We start from the raw sequence: 16,957 nt of genomic DNA on the forward strand, positions 1-16,957 counted from the left end.
GAGAAGGGAAAAGTTATGTGGCCCTCACAGGAAAAGGTTTGGGAACCCCTGTTCTAAGCCATACTGTTACCTTGCAAAAGTAGGCCAGGAGGCATCAAGGTCATATCCTCTGGAGGCGACGTCAAAGTGAATCTCGTTGAGTTCGTACAAGTGATTGATGATATCGACACTTAGGTGAGGCTTCAAAAAGGGGCTTCTTGCATAGTACCAGTCACTGTGGTGACACAAAAAAGAACATTGTGGACAGAAATAAGCCATTAAAAAAATAAAAAATAAAGTCACAGATTTTTTTTTTTTTTTTTTTTTAAGCCGTTCGCATTAATCATGTATGTATTTATTTTTAAATTTATTTATAATGTTTTCTTCTTTGGTTTACTTGTTCAAAGTTTGTTACTTAATATACTAGTAGTTTCTGTCTTCTTCAAGCCATTCCAAATGATGCTGATTGCTTGTTTTTCCCCACATACAGTGGGGCAAATAAGTATTTAGTCAACCAGTAATTGTGCAAGTTCTCCCACTTGAAAATATTAGAGAGGCCAGTAATTGTCAACATGGGTAAACCTCAACCATGAGAGACAGAATGTGAAAAAAAAAAACAAAAAATCACATTGCTTGATATTTAAAGAATTTATTTGCAAATCATGGAGGAAAATAAGTATTTGGTCTATAACAAAAGTTCATCTCAATAATTTGTTATGTACCCTTTGTTGGCAATAACGGAGGCCAAACGTTTTCTGTAACTCTTCACAAGCTTTTCACACAATGTTGCTGGTATTTTGGCCCATTCCTCCATGCAGATCTCCTCTAGAGCAGGGGTCCCCAACCTTTTTTGCACCACGGACCGGTGTTATTTGGGTCTTTTTTTTCACGGACCGGTGTTCTGACAAATTTTGCAACCCATCAAAAATTGCAACGATGCAGTTTTGCGCATGCGCGTAACGTGAAACATAGCCGCAAAATGCGCAAATGCAGCGATTCCAAAGTAAACACAACAAACTTTCTTGAAAGAAAGGAATATTAACTTACGTTTGACCATGGAAGGACTTGTAGAAAAGTTCTCCTCAGATTCATCCTGCCATGTAAGCTTCACACAACAGCTGCACACCGCGCTCACCATTAGCGACTTCGCCTTGTCGTTAAACATTAATTAAGAAGCCCGCTTCACAAAGATACGATGTTGGAAATTGTAGCAAGGTTTTCAACGCTCTTGTCACGATGTCAGGATATTCCAGGATGACTTTAATCCAGAACCTCGGTAGAGTTGTTGTCTCAAATGTACGTTTAATAAGGTCGCCGTCATTTGCGATCTCTCTGTTTATTCACAAACGGGTCATGAATCCACTCCTTCGCAGTTCGTGGGTCTTCGAGGTTGTAGGCTCGTCAAGTGCCCTTTTTGCCGTAAAAATATCCTTTTAGCCGTAAAAATATTTCCAAAGACGTCTGTTTTCCTGTTATTTTCCCTCGTGTGGGGGCTAATTATTTCCGGGAACAAATGTACTGCGCCGCGGCCTAGTAATACGCTATTATCGAGGACAAGCGCACATAGATATATTATATACACAAACAAGATGTACTGCTAGCAGTCCAATCAATGGACTTCTATGACAACATTGTAATCTATCCCGTAGTATTATATCTAGAGTAGACAGATATTGGTGTGTTAAGCAGGGGCACAGGGTTAATTCGGCCAGAATGCGGTCGTTATTAAATTTTTTTCTTTGCGGCCCGGTTGCAAATGCGCCACGGACCGGTACCGGTCCGCGGCCCGGCAGATGGGGACCCCTGCTCTAGAGCAGTGATGTTTTGGGGCTGTCGTTGGGCAACACGGACTTTCAACTCCCTCCACACCCTGTGGCGTCAAAATGATAACAAGAACGGGGAGCAAAAATCCCAGAACCACACGGGGGGACCTAGTGAATGACCTACAGAGAGCTGGGACTACAGTAACAAAGGCTACTATCAGTAACACAATGCGCCGCCAGGGACTCAAATCCTGCACTGCCAGACGTGTCCCGCTGCTGAAGAAAGTACACATCCAGGCCCGTCTGCGGTTCGCTAGAGAGCATTTGGATGATCCAGAAGAGGACTGGGAGAATGTGTTATGGTGAGATGAAACCAAAATAAAAGTTTTTGGTAGAAACACAGGTTCTCTTGTTTGGAGGAAAAAAGACTACTGAATTGCACCATACCCACTGTGAAGCACGGGGGCGGAAACATCATGCTTTGGAGCTGTTTTTCTGCTAAGGGACCAGGACGACTGATCTGTGTAAAGGAAAAAAATGAATGGGGCCATGTATCGAGAGATTTTGAGTGAAAGTCTCCTTCTATCAGCAAGGGCATTGAAGATGAGACGTGGCTGGGTCTTTCAGCAGGACAATGATCCCAAACTCACAGCCAGGGCAACAAAGGAGTGGCTTCGTAAGAAGCACTTCAAGGTCCTGGAGTGGCCTAGCCAGTCTGCAGGTCTCAACCCCATAGAAAATCTGTGGAGGGAGTTGAAAGTCCGTGTTGCCCAACGACGGCCCCAAAACATCACTGCTCTAGAGGAGATCTGCATGGAGGAATGGGTCAAAATACCAGCAACAGTGTGTGAAAAGCTTGTGAAGAGTTACAGAAAACATTTGGCCTCCGTTATTGCCAACAAAGGGTACATAACAAAGTATTGAGATGAACTTTTGGTATGGACCAAATACTTATTTTCCACGATTTGCAAATATATTATCTAAAAATCAAACAATGTGATTTTCTGTTTTTTTTCTCCACAATATGTCTCTCATGGTTGAGGTTTAACCATGTTGACAATTACAGGCCTCTCTAATATTTTCAAGTGGGAGAACTTGCACAATTAGTGGTTGACTAAATTATTTGCTCCCACTGTATAATCTCCGCCTTCTGTAGCATTGACCTACTGATGGAAGTAAAAACCCAAACAGCTTTGAAATGGCAGAACCATGACACCATCCAACTTCCAGTTTGAACTCCAGTCAGATAGTCTCATGAGCTCTCACAGCTAATAAACTCAATTAGATTATTTTTCAAAATGGAAGTCTAGATTGAAGATAATTATACAGTATTTCAGTATAACTATGAATTCCAAATGAAAAGCTATCGCTAACATCAAACCCGAAAGTGTACCTGGTGACTCTCTGGTTCATGAGGCACTGCTGCAGCGTGTCCGCCAATCGCTGGTGCACAAGGGAGTAACGAATGAATGCTCGGCCCTTCCCCAATGATGTCTTCAGCTGTTAAAGAATAGATTCAATGTTGCAAATTGCAATGTTGTCTATTGACAAAAAATGCAGGAGGAATCTGATTGCTTTGATTCAATCCATTAGCTAGATAATTGAGAACATTCTCTCACACAAGTCACTTTTGTAATGACATTCCGAATGCAGTACAAAATGACAATTATTCATCTTCATGCTCAACTTTCAGTAACATAAAGGCACATGACTGAACACAATGAGCAAACTATCCATTTTGTACAGATGGAAACTGAGTAATGATTTGGTCTCATGATTTTTAACAGTCCCAATTTTCTGGGGCAAATATTGCATGAATCTCGTCATACCTCTGATATGGATTTGACAAAGCGAATGCCATCGTTTGCGCCTTTAATTTTAGCCAGGCAGTCAGCAAAGTAATCCCAGTAATCTTTCTTTGTGCCAAGAAATGTTGTCTTCTCCTTCTGGTCAAACTGAAAGACAAGGAATGACTCATTTAACTCATTGGCTGCCATTGATGGCGCAAGTCGTCCAATCCATTGTGACTAAGGGTATGTCTGCAGTAGAACAGTTAATGGCCTTAAACATGTTGAGGGTTGAACTATACGGCATGTCGGTTACACTAATGTGCCTCTTGTCCGGATTGGTTATTACACAGATAATTTAGGCGGGTAATATTACCCACCGCTTAATATATACTGTTGTCTCCGTACTACTATTGGATACTAAGGAGCATGGAGTGTTCCAACGCCATTTTTCGTGCGGCATGACGGCATTGTAAACAATCGAGGCGGACGATCAAGACGTGGTATAACGGCTTCTCTTTTCGTTTCCACAGTCATTGTTTGCAGTTTATCATCTAGAGCAGTGGTCTCGTACCTGGTACTCAAAGGCCCGCTGTGGGTCGTGGTTTTTGTTCCTGCTGATCCAGCACAGATAGTTGAACCAATGAGGTTTCCCCTAAAACTAGCAGCACCAGACTGCAATCAACTAATTGCACTTGGAAAAGACCAAATTGGTGAAAAAGTGTTGTCATTTGTCTGGTTGGAATGAAATCTTGCACCCAGGCGGGCCTTTGAGGACCGGGTTGGAGACCACTGATCTAGAGTGTAGAACAGGTCTAAGGAGTCAGGACCCCATGTCTCGTGAGTTATTTCTGGCTCTTTTGATGAGTGCATCTGCCTCTCCACCAACCCGTAATTTTAAATATGGTACAGGTGTCCTGACAACAGAACACCGGCCGGCTCGCTGGACTTGAACGAGCTGTGATGAGCTGATAATGCATTCACAAATTTCTCTTGAACCTTCAAACGTGTGTCGCAATAACATGCTTAGTCCGTGTCTCTTTTGGTAATTGGATATTACGTTTTGAAACCGGTTTGAAAAACAGAAAAACGGCTGGTTATTTGGTTTTCGTTTTAAAACGGAAAAATCAAAATTGAAATACAGCTTGTTTTTCTCGTTTCTTATCTGGAACGAGTAAGGAAAAGTCCCAAAACAGTTTGATTTTTTAAATTTTAAATTCTTTAACCAAAATAGAATTTAGCACGAGACAAAAATCAAAAAATGGTCCGTATATTTGGTTTTAGTTACCGGAAGTTGTCACCGGCAAGAATATGTTCTCATACTGACCGGGAGCTGGCGACAGCTTGACGCCGACACATATGCCTGCCATCCGAAAACACGGTAGAGTGTACAATTAATAGCGCATAGGTGCGCCTCTCTGACAAGGAGAGGCTCTGCGCGGCTCCTGTTTGCAATTCCCATCCAGCGCCTTCTCGGTTTCATCCAAATTATTTATTTCTTAACAAGTATTCCTTAGTTTATACTTATTACAAAAAAGTTAGCAAGAGAGAAGCCGGGCCCAACCCGAAACGAACAGAGACACAGAGCATGCTTCAATTCAGTGCCTTCCCTTCAGTCCTCCCATCGTGAATTACACGGAAATGAGCGTTTTATCACAGAGCTCTTCTCCCGTGTTAAGTCTAATCAGCCAGCAGCAGGGCTGGCCCCTCAACTCAATGGCGACCGTACTGTATCTAAAAATGCATAGAGGTGTATTAAACCCCGAAAAGTGAACTGCGTGGTACCCAAAGTCACAGAGGCGCTAAATCAGTTTCATTTTTATGACATTTCCTCTTGTCAAAACAGTCGCCACTTCCAGGAGCGCCCCTGTTATGCACAAGCCATCCTAGTTGCAGTTTCCACTTCCAGGAAATATACGCAGCGCCACACTCTATGTTTCTATTTGTTATTTTCCAAGTGCTGAGTGCCGAACTGAGCACCGATTGTAACATCCCAAGTAACGATGTTGGGCTTTCCTTTTTGTTTTCTACAAATTTATTTCAATCACAACTCGGCGACTGCTTATAAAAGCCGAGCATGCTCTTCCTTAGCTCTCGCTTCCGCATGATGCGTTCAGTTGCATTCACGAAAAAAAAACAGCGATTACAAAACTGAGTTCCCGACACCTGGTCTAGAAGGTGTAGTACCGTAATTTCGAAATTTCCTGCGGGCGAGTTTTTGGTTCCGAAGTAAACCGCACATGCGATGACGTAACACATGAGGATGACCCTTTCTACACATGTGTAGTTTGTGCGAATGCAGGCGTACCTTGCAGAAGGGGGCCTTTAACGCACCTTAAACATACAAACATAAAAATAGTCGGAAAAATGCCCTGAAGAAAATTATCTGTCCTAATGTATACATACTGTAGCCTAGGAGAGGTTGGCAGCGAATGATACCTGCCATCCCTCCCAGTGACAATGGATTGGACGTCTAGTTCCATCAAAGACACAGAAACATGAACATTCATAGCCGTTCCTCCAGGTCTAATTGAATTGTTATCAATAGCACACAATGAGTTAAATACTATGAAAAAAAAATTTCAAAATCCACTTTAAATTGTTAATGGGGCTATAATCAGAGTGCATTTGTTTTCATTGAATTTATTAATTTCCATAATTTTATTTTTATTACCATTTTCTTAATTTATTTATTCATATTATTTTTAATTAATGTAAAATACAATACAGTCATGATTATCAATTGGAAAAAAAATGTATAGTACAATAATTGGGACCTGGCATCCATAGTTGTGGACAGCAAATTTTGCATCATGTAGGTCAGATTGTTAACCAACTTAATACTTATATTTATTTATTGTTAATATTGTGGCTTACATGACATGAATGAATGACATGTCCACATATAGTATATAGATGCCAGGTCTTTATGGAGTTTTTTTTTTTTTTTTTTAAACCAAAAATAGTCGCTTGCCCTATAAAGGTTTAATGGAAATATTACAGAGCTAAGGATAATGATAGGGGCACACCTGTAACAGATACTCCAGTTTGTAGGAGAACTTGTGCAGACTGGTGCTGTCGTCTGTGATTGGCTCGCCATTTTCCTTGTACTCTTTAGCGAGTTCCCCAACAGCTTCTGCAATTCCGAAAAATAAAAAAACATTAATTTAATTCATGAATAAACACCCATTATCCGCTGCCACCACTCTCGAAATGAGCCATTGTTAAGTCTAGTATATTTTTTGTTTATTGTATAGTGTTCACATTTTCCTAATTTTATAATACGTAGATAATTCAGTTAAAAGTAACGTCATGACTATTGCAAAAATGATTTTGTGTTTAATTTACCTTGAAATGTGACAAAATGTATCCTGAAACTTGTGCATGGAGTGACGTGATTTGTCGCGAGAGTTCTTTGACCAGCGCTACAGCAGTACGTTGACAGACTAACTTCTTTCTTGGTTTTTTCACAATGACAGACAGTCGTCCTGTTGTGAGTGTCTCCTGTGTCAGGACTCATCGTTTGCCTGGCTTCGAGGTGCTTGTTTGGAATATCGGACTCATCGTTTGCCTGGCTTCGAGGTGCTTGTTTGGAATATCGCACTCACACTCCCTCACGCTCTCACTCTCTCACACTCTCATAGTAAACATTTATTGCGTTTAAATGGGTGTACTTGATCTATGAATATGTACTGTATTCTCTCTGTGTTATTGTAAATTGGTTTTGGAAAAAAAAAAAAAAAATTAAATTGGGGGGGCGGAATAACATCGCATATCACAATAATTTATGAGATAAATTATCGCACACTAAAGTTATCGCGACAGGCCTATGTGGCACCAATGGGGTCATGATATCACAAGTCGCTGTCTGTACAAATAGCTTTTAACATTGTAAAAGTGCAGTACTGTGCTGTACCATCTCCCCAAACATTTTTTTTACCCTTTGAAGGGCATTCATTAAATTCATTGGCTGCCACTGACGGCGCTAGAGACACCTAACCCAATCAAAATAGGTTGGGAGTCTTGCACCTAAGCCTGTCGCAATATGCAATAATTCCATTTATCGCACGATCAATAAAAATGAAGGCGGTAATTTTCCCGCTGCGATTTATCGCCTCGCGTGCGCGTGCACGTGCGCGTGCGGCAGACGTGCTGTTAAAAGTTCGGATTCCTTGTTACTAACTGCGCAAAAGTGCATCTTCGTTCCAGGTCCGGCAAAAAATAGCGCCGGAGCCAATCGTTCCCATTATATCCATTATTCAACGTATACCGGCCGCATCAGTGCCCCCGAGTGACTGCGGACCATCTACGGCGCGCCAGTGTTGTTGACGTGTGGGCGCTCCCGTCAGGAGTGACATTTCACGCGGGGCGGCTATTTTTCGGCACAACGCCGGATATTTACAACGAAGTCCGCCAAAACATTGTTACTGACTTGGCTGCTACGAACAACCTCGCTTTGACAACGAACAGCTGAATGAAATTAAGAGCGCTGTGCCTTAAATTCGTCTTGTTTATGAAAGTCGATTGTCATATGCTGATATCGTGTAGTAATGAGCAGACGTGACTTCAACGGCGCTTGCTAACTTTTTTAAATGTTCGCACACACTAGATATCATGAAATAGCAAACTAGATGTGCTACGTCCCATGCCATTGGCTACGTGAGCCCAGAGTGATTATGGGACACGTAGTCCATATACTACATCAATGAAATCTAAACTGTCATGACTGAATGGAAGTTAAGAAGGCCAAATCAATCAATACCAGCGACTATAGATAATGTTTCAAATATTGTTAATTCAGTACGTGACACAGATGGATTCGGACCACAAATAGGATGTCTTGCTCATGTAGTAAACCTAGCTGCTTGTGCCCTGCCTCACTTTACAAACAGTAAAGATTGTTCTCAGCACTTTTATACAACATTACAACATATACAACATACATTATGCTCTAAAATGCATGTAAAAAAAAAAAAGAAAAAAAAAAAAAAAAAGAAACAAAAAATATAATTGTTGTTTTTTTTGTTTTTTTTTTACAGAGTATTAAATGTATTGAATCGGATCGAAAATCGTGTCCGACGTATAAAAAATCGTACCGAACCGTGATTTAACTGTATCGTTACATCTCTATGGAACACCGTTGCAGAAGCTATGATGGGAAAAGTTTTCATTTGCCTAAATGCTTAAGTTATTAAGTGCAATTTTTTAATTTTTTTAAAACACATTTTATTTATTCTGTGTTTCTGTGCGGTATCAATATTGTTGTTTTTTACTTTAGAGGCATGGTCTATTGATTTTAGTTGTAATTTCTTAAAAAGTATTTTTGAATTTAAGAGTAAATATTTATCGCGTTTAAATCGGTGTACTTGATCTATTAATATATACTGTATTCTCACTGTGTTACTGCAAATTGGTTTAAAAAAAATAATATTGCATATCGGAATAATTTATGAGAATAATTATCGCACACTAAAATTTGTTATCGCGACAGGCCTACTTGCACCGTCAGTGGCAGTGAAAGATAAGCATTCAGAGCCAGTCCTCAGAGTTGAATTTAATTGGATGTCTAGTCTAAATAATTGATCATATTTAATTCAAGTCATTTAAATTACCAAAAATAGTTCTTGCCCAACAAAGTTAATGGTACGAGCAAACAATACGCTCAGCGAGTTATGAAGCACACACTCACTGGTTTCATTGTCAGCCCACAAAACAAGTAAATGAGCTGAGTTGCTTCCACTTCACAAACTTTTGAATGATCAATAATATCAACAGATTTGTTTCAAACCTATATTGCGCAAAAATAACTGATGAAGTGGCTAAAGTTCAACGGATTGCAACGGGGAAATGCTCATTTGTTCTGACACAGATTTACAGTAGGGCACACTGCCACAGCAGCAATTAATACCTCAAATTTCCATACAGACAATTGACTTGTGACATTTTTAGATAGTGATTACACCATTTAAATCGGTGTGTAATGTTTTGCCCATTCATTATAACACTACCATATACAAGCAGGTCCACTCCCTATCCATAATGTACTCGCCTCTTATCCACCGCAAAAATTGGAAGGACACGTTCGCTGGGTGCACACTCAGCATATGTTCTTTGTCTGGCTGCATGCTGACACAGATGTCGTCACCAAATCAGATCCCCCAGAGACTTGTTTTTTTTTTTAACCAGATAAAGATAGATTAGTTGGATCCAAGCGTGTCTAGGATGGTAACACTGTGACAGTAAAGCCTTGTGACTCTCCTGTTCCTTCTCAGGCCACGACTGTCCACTGCTGATCTAGTCACACGCAAAAACGCACATAGAGAAAGCTAGGGGCGTACCATGTAGATCTCGGATAATCCTTTGGAGCTGGCTCTCCCCGACCGAAGCCCCGACAGCCATGGCAGCACCGCTCCTCCTCCCTGAGATCACATCCAGCCTGCTGAATCAGAATATTACAATCAGTACATCACAAAAAAAAAGAGATGATATGCTTTTTTTGTTTACTTTATGTACCGCCATGCAGTTGGGTTCCTAATTCATCCCTCTTTAAACATTGGCTTTAGAAATGTTTGATTGTGAATTGACTGCATTCGTGTTGCAGTGGTAGGATGTGCATTTGGTAACTAGGCCTTCAGTGGGGACTTAGCTGACTTAATCCACCTCTTAATACCACCATCATGTCACAATCAAAGAAAACATCAACACTATAGAATGAAAAGTACAATACGCGGAGCTCTTTAGAATCAGCATTTATCAAGTAACGTGACAATAAAAACTTAATATATTAAAATAAAATGGCCAATATTCTCCAAATATGACCATTATTAATGAATGTGGGCATATTGTTACAAATGTTTAGTACCCCAGAACAATATATGATGTGACGAACCAATCAAATGATAGAAAAATGAAGACTGAATACAAAATGTTAAAGAAAAAGTCCTATTGCTAATTTGGTATTAATTATGTAGATAAGTACTACAAAAAAAGTCTGAAGGCCCTGCGCAGATTATCTTGAGAAATGGAAGTGCATTTTTTGGACCCCAAACATTCTGATAAACAAATTCGGTAACGAAAAAAAGTGTGGGGCATAAATTAATTCAACTTTCAGAAACAATTATTAGAATTTAGGTTATGAATGAAGGTAAACAGAGAAAATCTTCCTGGTCAAGTATTGCAGTTTTGATAGGAGCATAAAAATTATTCACTTTTATGGATTGTTAATAAAAAAAAAATGTTAAAAAAGAAATTACCAAGATGCCAATTATTCAGGAAATTGGTTGATTTGATGGAAAGAAGACTTAGTAAGATTACAACAATTCTGGGTCGTGAAAGTGCAGCATTTATATAGCATAAATAGTGTATAACAAGGACATTACAAAATCGAAAACAAACTTTCCTCACGTTTAATGATAACATTGTCACTTTCCTTTAACGTTACGATATATCACTGTAGCTAAATGCTAACTAGGTTAATCTCCAGCAATTTTATTTACCTCTGACAACATATTTAACACGAGAGCAAATACCAAAATGATTGATTACATCATCTAACGTATCCGAACACTCGAAAACATTGTAAGCTTCAACACAACCAACAAGCGAGTGGTTTTCTCCGACTTGACTTAATTAATGAGTGATTACTTGTAACTTAAATTTGAGACGGTAAACATTCGACAGGCATTCTTGACAACAACTTACACGTCAACGTGGAACGATATTTTAAATGTTCAAATAGTATTATCGACATTTACAAATAGCAAAATAAGCAAACTTTAACATACTTTCCAGCATATGACTCATGTCCAAAACAAACCAGCTGCGTTCTGGGATCAACTCGGAGCAGCTGATGTGATTGACACAGGCCTTCAACCATTCATAAAGCGAGTCTCAGATCCTCGACCAATTGGTATGTAGTAAGTAGGCGGGATCTACCAACCTACATGGTTGGCTGTCGTCGCAGTGTCAACATCAGCGTCATGTGATCGCTGGCAACCATAATTATAGATATCATATATGAGTAGATAGACGTTGAAACAACGGGGACGACCGTCGTCACTTGTTGGCCATTTTGCGTCGGCATAATTCGATAAACCTGTGAAGCACATGCATTGGAATAGATATAGATTGCTCAATATTTACCTGATTTTTAATCTGTTAGTTTGTCATAAACTTCAGAGCGAGCAAATTTACCACATATTAGAAAATAAAGTTTTTTTTTTTTTTTTTTAACATCCAGCCAGTTATAGCCAATTTAATCGGGTTTGTTATGAATCAAACCGTTTGTCAATACCTCAGAAATTTAGCACGTTTAGAGTATACTAGTGATGAAATTCACTCACCCCACAGTCGTTGCAGTAGAGTCCTAAAGAGAAGTTCTCTGACGCAAGATGGCCGTTAGTTACTTATGCCGCCTATTCCACCTTTAAACATCTATAATTGAATATGTGATATCAACATCCGGAATCACTGACGTCCCAGTTTTCTATTGTATTTTGACAGTTCAACTTTTTTCGAAATTAGCAGCCCAAACACTACTTTCTTTAACACTCACAGTTTATTTTATTCATTTTTCTACTCTTGTATACTTTTAAATATTATATTTTATCCATCCTTTCCTGAAATCAACAACCGCTTTTTTGAAGTACACTGTAAAAAAGTATAAAACTTTTAGTCATGGAAGCTAAAAATTCTTAATAGAGATATCTAAAATTCTTCAGTTCTCTGAAGTAACTTGATATTTTAAGTATTCCAAACTCATTTTATGAGGCTAAAATTTTGTGAACTTGATTTCAAAACCCAGAAAATCTTGCGGTGTTTAACTCAATTGTCTGTGCACTCCACTGACACTGTGATGGTCCAGGTTGCTTAGAGCTACTTATTATATTTTTACTTTAAGTCCAGTTTACTTAAAATGTTACGTTCAAACTACCTTACTGAAGTCCAGTTTACTTTTAATGTTGAGTTCAAACTACAGTGGTATGAAAAAGTATTTGAACCTTTTGGAATTTCTCACATTTCTGCATAAAATCGACATTAAGTGTGATCTGAACTTTGTCAAAATCAAAAGATGAAAAAAGTGTCTGCTTTAACTAAAACCTCCCAAACATTATATGTTTTGAAATTTTAATGAGGATAGTATGCAAACAATGACAGAAGGAGGAAAAATAAGTAAGTGGACCATCACATTTAATATTTTGTGCCCCGCCCCCACCCCCCCATTTAGCAGCAATAACTTCAACCAGAGGCTTCCTGAAGCTGCAGATCAGTCTGGCACATCGATCAGGACTAATCTTGGCCTATTCTTCTCTACAAAATTGCTGTAGTTCAGTCAGATTCCTGAGATGTCTGGCATGAATTGCTGTCTTTAGGTCATGCCACAGCATCTCAATGGGGTTCAAGTCTGGACTTTGACTTGGCCACTGCAGAATGTGTATTTTGTGCTTCTGAAACCATTCTGAAGTTGATTTACTTCTGTGTTTTGGATCATTGTCTTGTTGCAGCATCCATCCTCTTTTTGGTGTCAACTGTCTGACAGACAGCCTCAGGTTTTCCTACAAAACATCCTGATTACCTTTTGAATTAATTCTTCCATTAATGATTGCAAGTTGTCCAGGCCCTGAGGCAGCAAAACAACCCCAAATCATGATGCTCCCTCCACCATGCTTCACGGTGGGGATGAGGTGTTGATGTTGGTGAGCTGTTTCATTTTTCCTCCACACATGACGTTGTGTAGTGATTTCTGCAAGTCTTTAGCAGACGCTCTAGGGTTTCTTTTTTCCCTCTCTGAGTATTCTGCGCTGATCTTTGGTGGACGGCCACTCCTTGGGAGAGAAGCAACAGTGTCAACCTCTCTCCATTTGGAGACAACTTCTCTGACTGTCGATTGATGAACATCCAGACTTTTACAGATGGTTTTGTATCCTTTCCCAGCTTTATACAAATCAGCAATCCTTGATCACAGGTCTTCAGACAGCTCTTTGACCGAGCCATGATGTACATCAGACAATGCTTCTCAACAAGACAATTCTTACCAGGTGTGTGTTTTATAGTGGGCAGGGCAGCTTTAAACCACTCATCAGTGATTGGTCACACACATTACTTAAATTGTTTGGTAAAAATTGGTTTCAATTGCTCTTTAACTCTCCTTAGGCAAATGGTTCACTTACTTAGTTTTCCCCCTTCTGTCATTTTTTGAATGCTCACCTCATTAAAATATGAAAACCTATAAATGTTTGGGTGGTTTTAGTTAAAGCAGTTTTTTTTCATCTGTGTGATTTTGACAAAGATTAGATCACATTTGATGGTGATTTTATGCAGAAATGTGAGAAATTCCAAAAGGTTCAGATACGTTTTTCATACCACTCTATATAATTGAAGTCCAGTTGACTTAATGTTGAGTTCAAACTACTTTACTGAAGTCCAGTTTATTTAAAATGTTGAGTTTAACCCTTGATTTTATTTTAAATTTAGTTTTACATCAAAACCTCAATATTCAAGTGGAATTGGTTAACTTGAAATATCAAGTTCTGCTCATTTTTTTTTTACAGTGTCCTTCTTAAACAGTACAGTATTTTTTTCCTATTCCATACTTCCTTTAATGAAACAGACCTTTCCAGTCACATTTCCTTTCATTACACCTATTATTTTCTTCATGTATCCTTTCAACCTTCACTCAAATCATTGGCCGATATTGACAGCGCTAGACATCCAGGTCATTTTGACATTTTTTGGGGGGGCGGGGGGAATACATAATACAACAGGTTGGACCTCTTAAAAGCAGAAGCGGAAATACAAGCAGTCATCAGGTATGAAAGATGTATTTATGTATATTTCTTGAATAAGCAACGGTGAGCCACATCAGTCAGGTAGTTTTACATTTGATTTCATATATATTTTATGAAAGAACTTTTCAGTAACAGATTGCAATACTCTACTGTACTCACAAATTCTATTTTGTCACAGCAATGAATGACTCCGACACTTCCTACGACTACGACTATGACGACGAAGCATGCGAAAAAGGAGAGGTGGTCAAATTTGGCTCCATAGCAGTTCCTGCTTTCTTCTCATTTGTAATTACTCTAAGCCTCGTCGGAAACCTACTTGTCCTCGTCATCCTGGCTTTGTACGAGAACCTCAAGTCCCTCACCAACATTCTCATCCTCAATCTGGCCGTGTCAGACTTGGTCTTCACCAGTGGTCTTCCTTTTTGGGCTATCTACCACATGTGGGGATGGTTGTTCCACAAGGCACTCTGCAAAATCGTTACTTTTGTCTTCTTCATCGGGTTTTACAGCAGCGTCCTTTTCCTGACTGTCATGACCGTCTACAGGTACTTGACGGTCGTCCACCCGCTGCGTGACCTGAAAACACGAAACGTAACCAAGGGGATTCTGGTGTCTGTCTTTCTGTGGATCATCAGCGTCGGAGCAGCCGTGCCCTCGTTGATCTTCAGTAACATCGTTTCTATCCCCCACAAGGACGAACCCTCCCTAGGCTGCGAGTATGAGGACGAACTGTGGGCAACTTTTGGTGTTTCCCAACAGAACGTCTTCTTTTTGGCCTCTTCTGTAGTCGTAGCTTTTTGCTACTGTAGAATACTTGGTAGAATCAGAAGAAGCAGATCGCACACCAAGAGTCGGGCGGTAAAACTCATCTTGTGCATCGTGGTAGTCTTCTTTCTGGGTTGGGTGCCGTACAACGTGGTGATCTTTCTGAGGCTTTTGGCTGACAAATTGGTTCCACCTTTTGAGGATTGTGAAGTTAGTATCCGGCTTGATTATGCGTTTTATGTGTGCCGGCTCATTGCTTTTTCCCACTGCTGCCTCAACCCGGTGTTTTACGCACTAATCGGCGTGAAGTTCAGAGCTCACTTAAAGAGAATGTTCCAGAAAATATTCAGAGGGCCCGACCCTGTTCAGATACAAGGAAGGATGCAAAACGTTATTTCACAGGGATCAATGTACTAGGTCAGTGGTTCTCAAATATTTTAAAGGGATCCACGGATAGAAAGACACATAGTTCTAAAAAGATAAACATTATTATGAGATAAAATAATTTGCTATTGAATTTTTTAAATGCCCTCTTGATGTTTTCGTTTTTATAAAAATTAGAAAATTAGTTTAACTTGTAGGTCACCATTGTTCTTGACGTCCCATGGTTACGCTGTCGGGCTTCCAGAGTATGACTCTAGTAACATAAAGATGTCATCTCTTCAACCCGAGAGGAACATTAATGAGCATGACAGCACTGTCAATATTTTACAAAACGAGCAGCAAAAGCAAAATGAACAGGAAAGACCAGATGAGGTGTGACGAGAGTATGACTAAACCGGTGTTCTGCTTAAATGTGCTTCACCGGTGAAACGTCTACGAGAGGCGAATTTGACACCAAAAGTACGACCGTGCGCTTTCAGCTTGTTCTGTTTAGATGCATACAGGCAGAACATACTAAAAATGCCATAAGAAAATACTTAAATGTAGTAATATCAAACAAGGTTGGTTTGAATACACTACATGACCATACCTGTCAACCTGAGGCCATTGGCAATCTTACAAATAGTAACATATGCCCTTACAAATTGGTGACTAATCTTACAACGTTGTATATAGCGTGCAATATGTAACAAAACTAAAACTCAATTTTTAAAATAATATGAATTTATTGGTAATATTGTAATATAAAACATGGAGCAATCAAAGAACAATCAATATTTACAGCTACATCATGATTACTAAAATTAAAAGTGACTTTTGTTATAATTGTTTGTAGCACTTTTGACAATTTCTATCATGTCTCGATGGCTGCACTTCATGGCACTTCAGCTCGCAATTCAGTTTGACTTGAAGGTAGTTCGTTAGTGTGTCCAATTATAAATGAAAAAAGGTCAATTGATAAAATGAACTCACAGATGCAATCTTTGAGTCAGGGAACATTCCTTTTGCTAATTCTGAGAAGTGATCAGCAATAGTTACAGGCAAATTGTGTTAGGCAACAAATTGGCAGAATAAAATCTCCGCTTTCGTCACTTTTCATTCTGCAGACTTCATCTTTATGACTAGTGTTGTTAATCTTACTTTCAAAAGTAATCAATTAGTTACAAATTACATCTCCCAAAAAGTAATTGAGTTAGTAACTCAGTTACCTGAATCTAACAGTAATTAGTTACTTGGCAACGTAACTGGTGTTACCTTTCATGTTTTTTTTTTCATTTAAAAAACAAAACAAAAAACATAGTAACCTTTGCTATGTTTGGAAGTCATTTATTTATTATTTCATTTCGACGTGAAAGTTTTAAAACTGTTTCATCATTCAAAAATAGATTGAAGGCAAGATTTTGCCAATTTAGGAGTATTTTAGATATAAAGTTACATAGGTCCGCTAGGAAGGTTCACTACAACATAGTCTTTCTGAGAAGTGTACTGC

At 39.2% G+C, this 16,957-nt stretch overlaps 2 protein-coding genes across 8 annotated transcripts in view; one reads left to right on the forward strand and one right to left on the reverse strand.

The window, feature by feature from the left end:
- fyco1a (FYVE and coiled-coil domain autophagy adaptor 1a) overlaps positions 1-11,367 on the reverse strand; it is a 34,923-nt gene extending 23,556 nt beyond the window's left edge. For 2 of the 4 annotated variants that reach the window (XM_057841654.1, XM_057841657.1), the window contains exons 1-6: positions 11,314-11,367; positions 9,868-9,968; positions 6,559-6,665; positions 3,572-3,697; positions 3,136-3,242; positions 71-214 (exon numbers count right to left, since the gene is read on the reverse strand). In XM_057841654.1, coding sequence (XP_057697637.1) covers positions 71-214; positions 3,136-3,242; positions 3,572-3,697; positions 6,559-6,665; positions 9,868-9,928 — 545 coding nt within the window. In that variant the 5' untranslated portion in view covers positions 9,929-9,968; positions 11,314-11,367. Of the gene's footprint in view, positions 1-70; positions 215-3,135; positions 3,243-3,571; positions 3,698-6,558; positions 6,666-9,867; positions 9,969-11,230 lie in introns of all 4 variants that reach the window. The other 2 variants (XM_057841655.1, XM_057841656.1) reach the window with 2 other exon arrangements.
- Positions 4,274-15,501, forward strand: xcr1a.1 (chemokine (C motif) receptor 1a, duplicate 1). Of its 4 annotated transcripts, none has more exons than XR_009063899.1 (3): positions 4,274-4,369; positions 7,009-7,111; positions 9,802-9,985. XR_009063899.1 is itself a non-coding variant. In XM_057841658.1 (3 exons), exon 3 carries the CDS (start codon positions 14,497-14,499, stop codon positions 15,499-15,501), a length of 1,005 nt encoding a protein of 334 aa, XP_057697641.1. In that variant the 5' UTR covers positions 4,327-4,369; positions 7,009-7,067; positions 14,495-14,496. The 4 variants fall into 4 exon arrangements, 2 of the variants coding, with proteins under 2 accessions (XP_057697641.1, XP_057697642.1); XR_009063898.1 differs by having other exon boundaries at positions 4,298-4,369; positions 7,009-7,067; XM_057841658.1 differs by lacking the exon at positions 9,802-9,985 and adding an exon at positions 14,495-15,501 and having other exon boundaries at positions 4,327-4,369; positions 7,009-7,067.
- Positions 15,502-16,957: the final 1,456 nt, after the last annotated feature.

Source organism: Corythoichthys intestinalis, chromosome 7 (assembly GCF_030265065.1).
Source record: "Corythoichthys intestinalis isolate RoL2023-P3 chromosome 7, ASM3026506v1, whole genome shotgun sequence".
NCBI classification, from domain to species: domain Eukaryota; kingdom Metazoa; phylum Chordata; class Actinopteri; order Syngnathiformes; family Syngnathidae; genus Corythoichthys; species Corythoichthys intestinalis.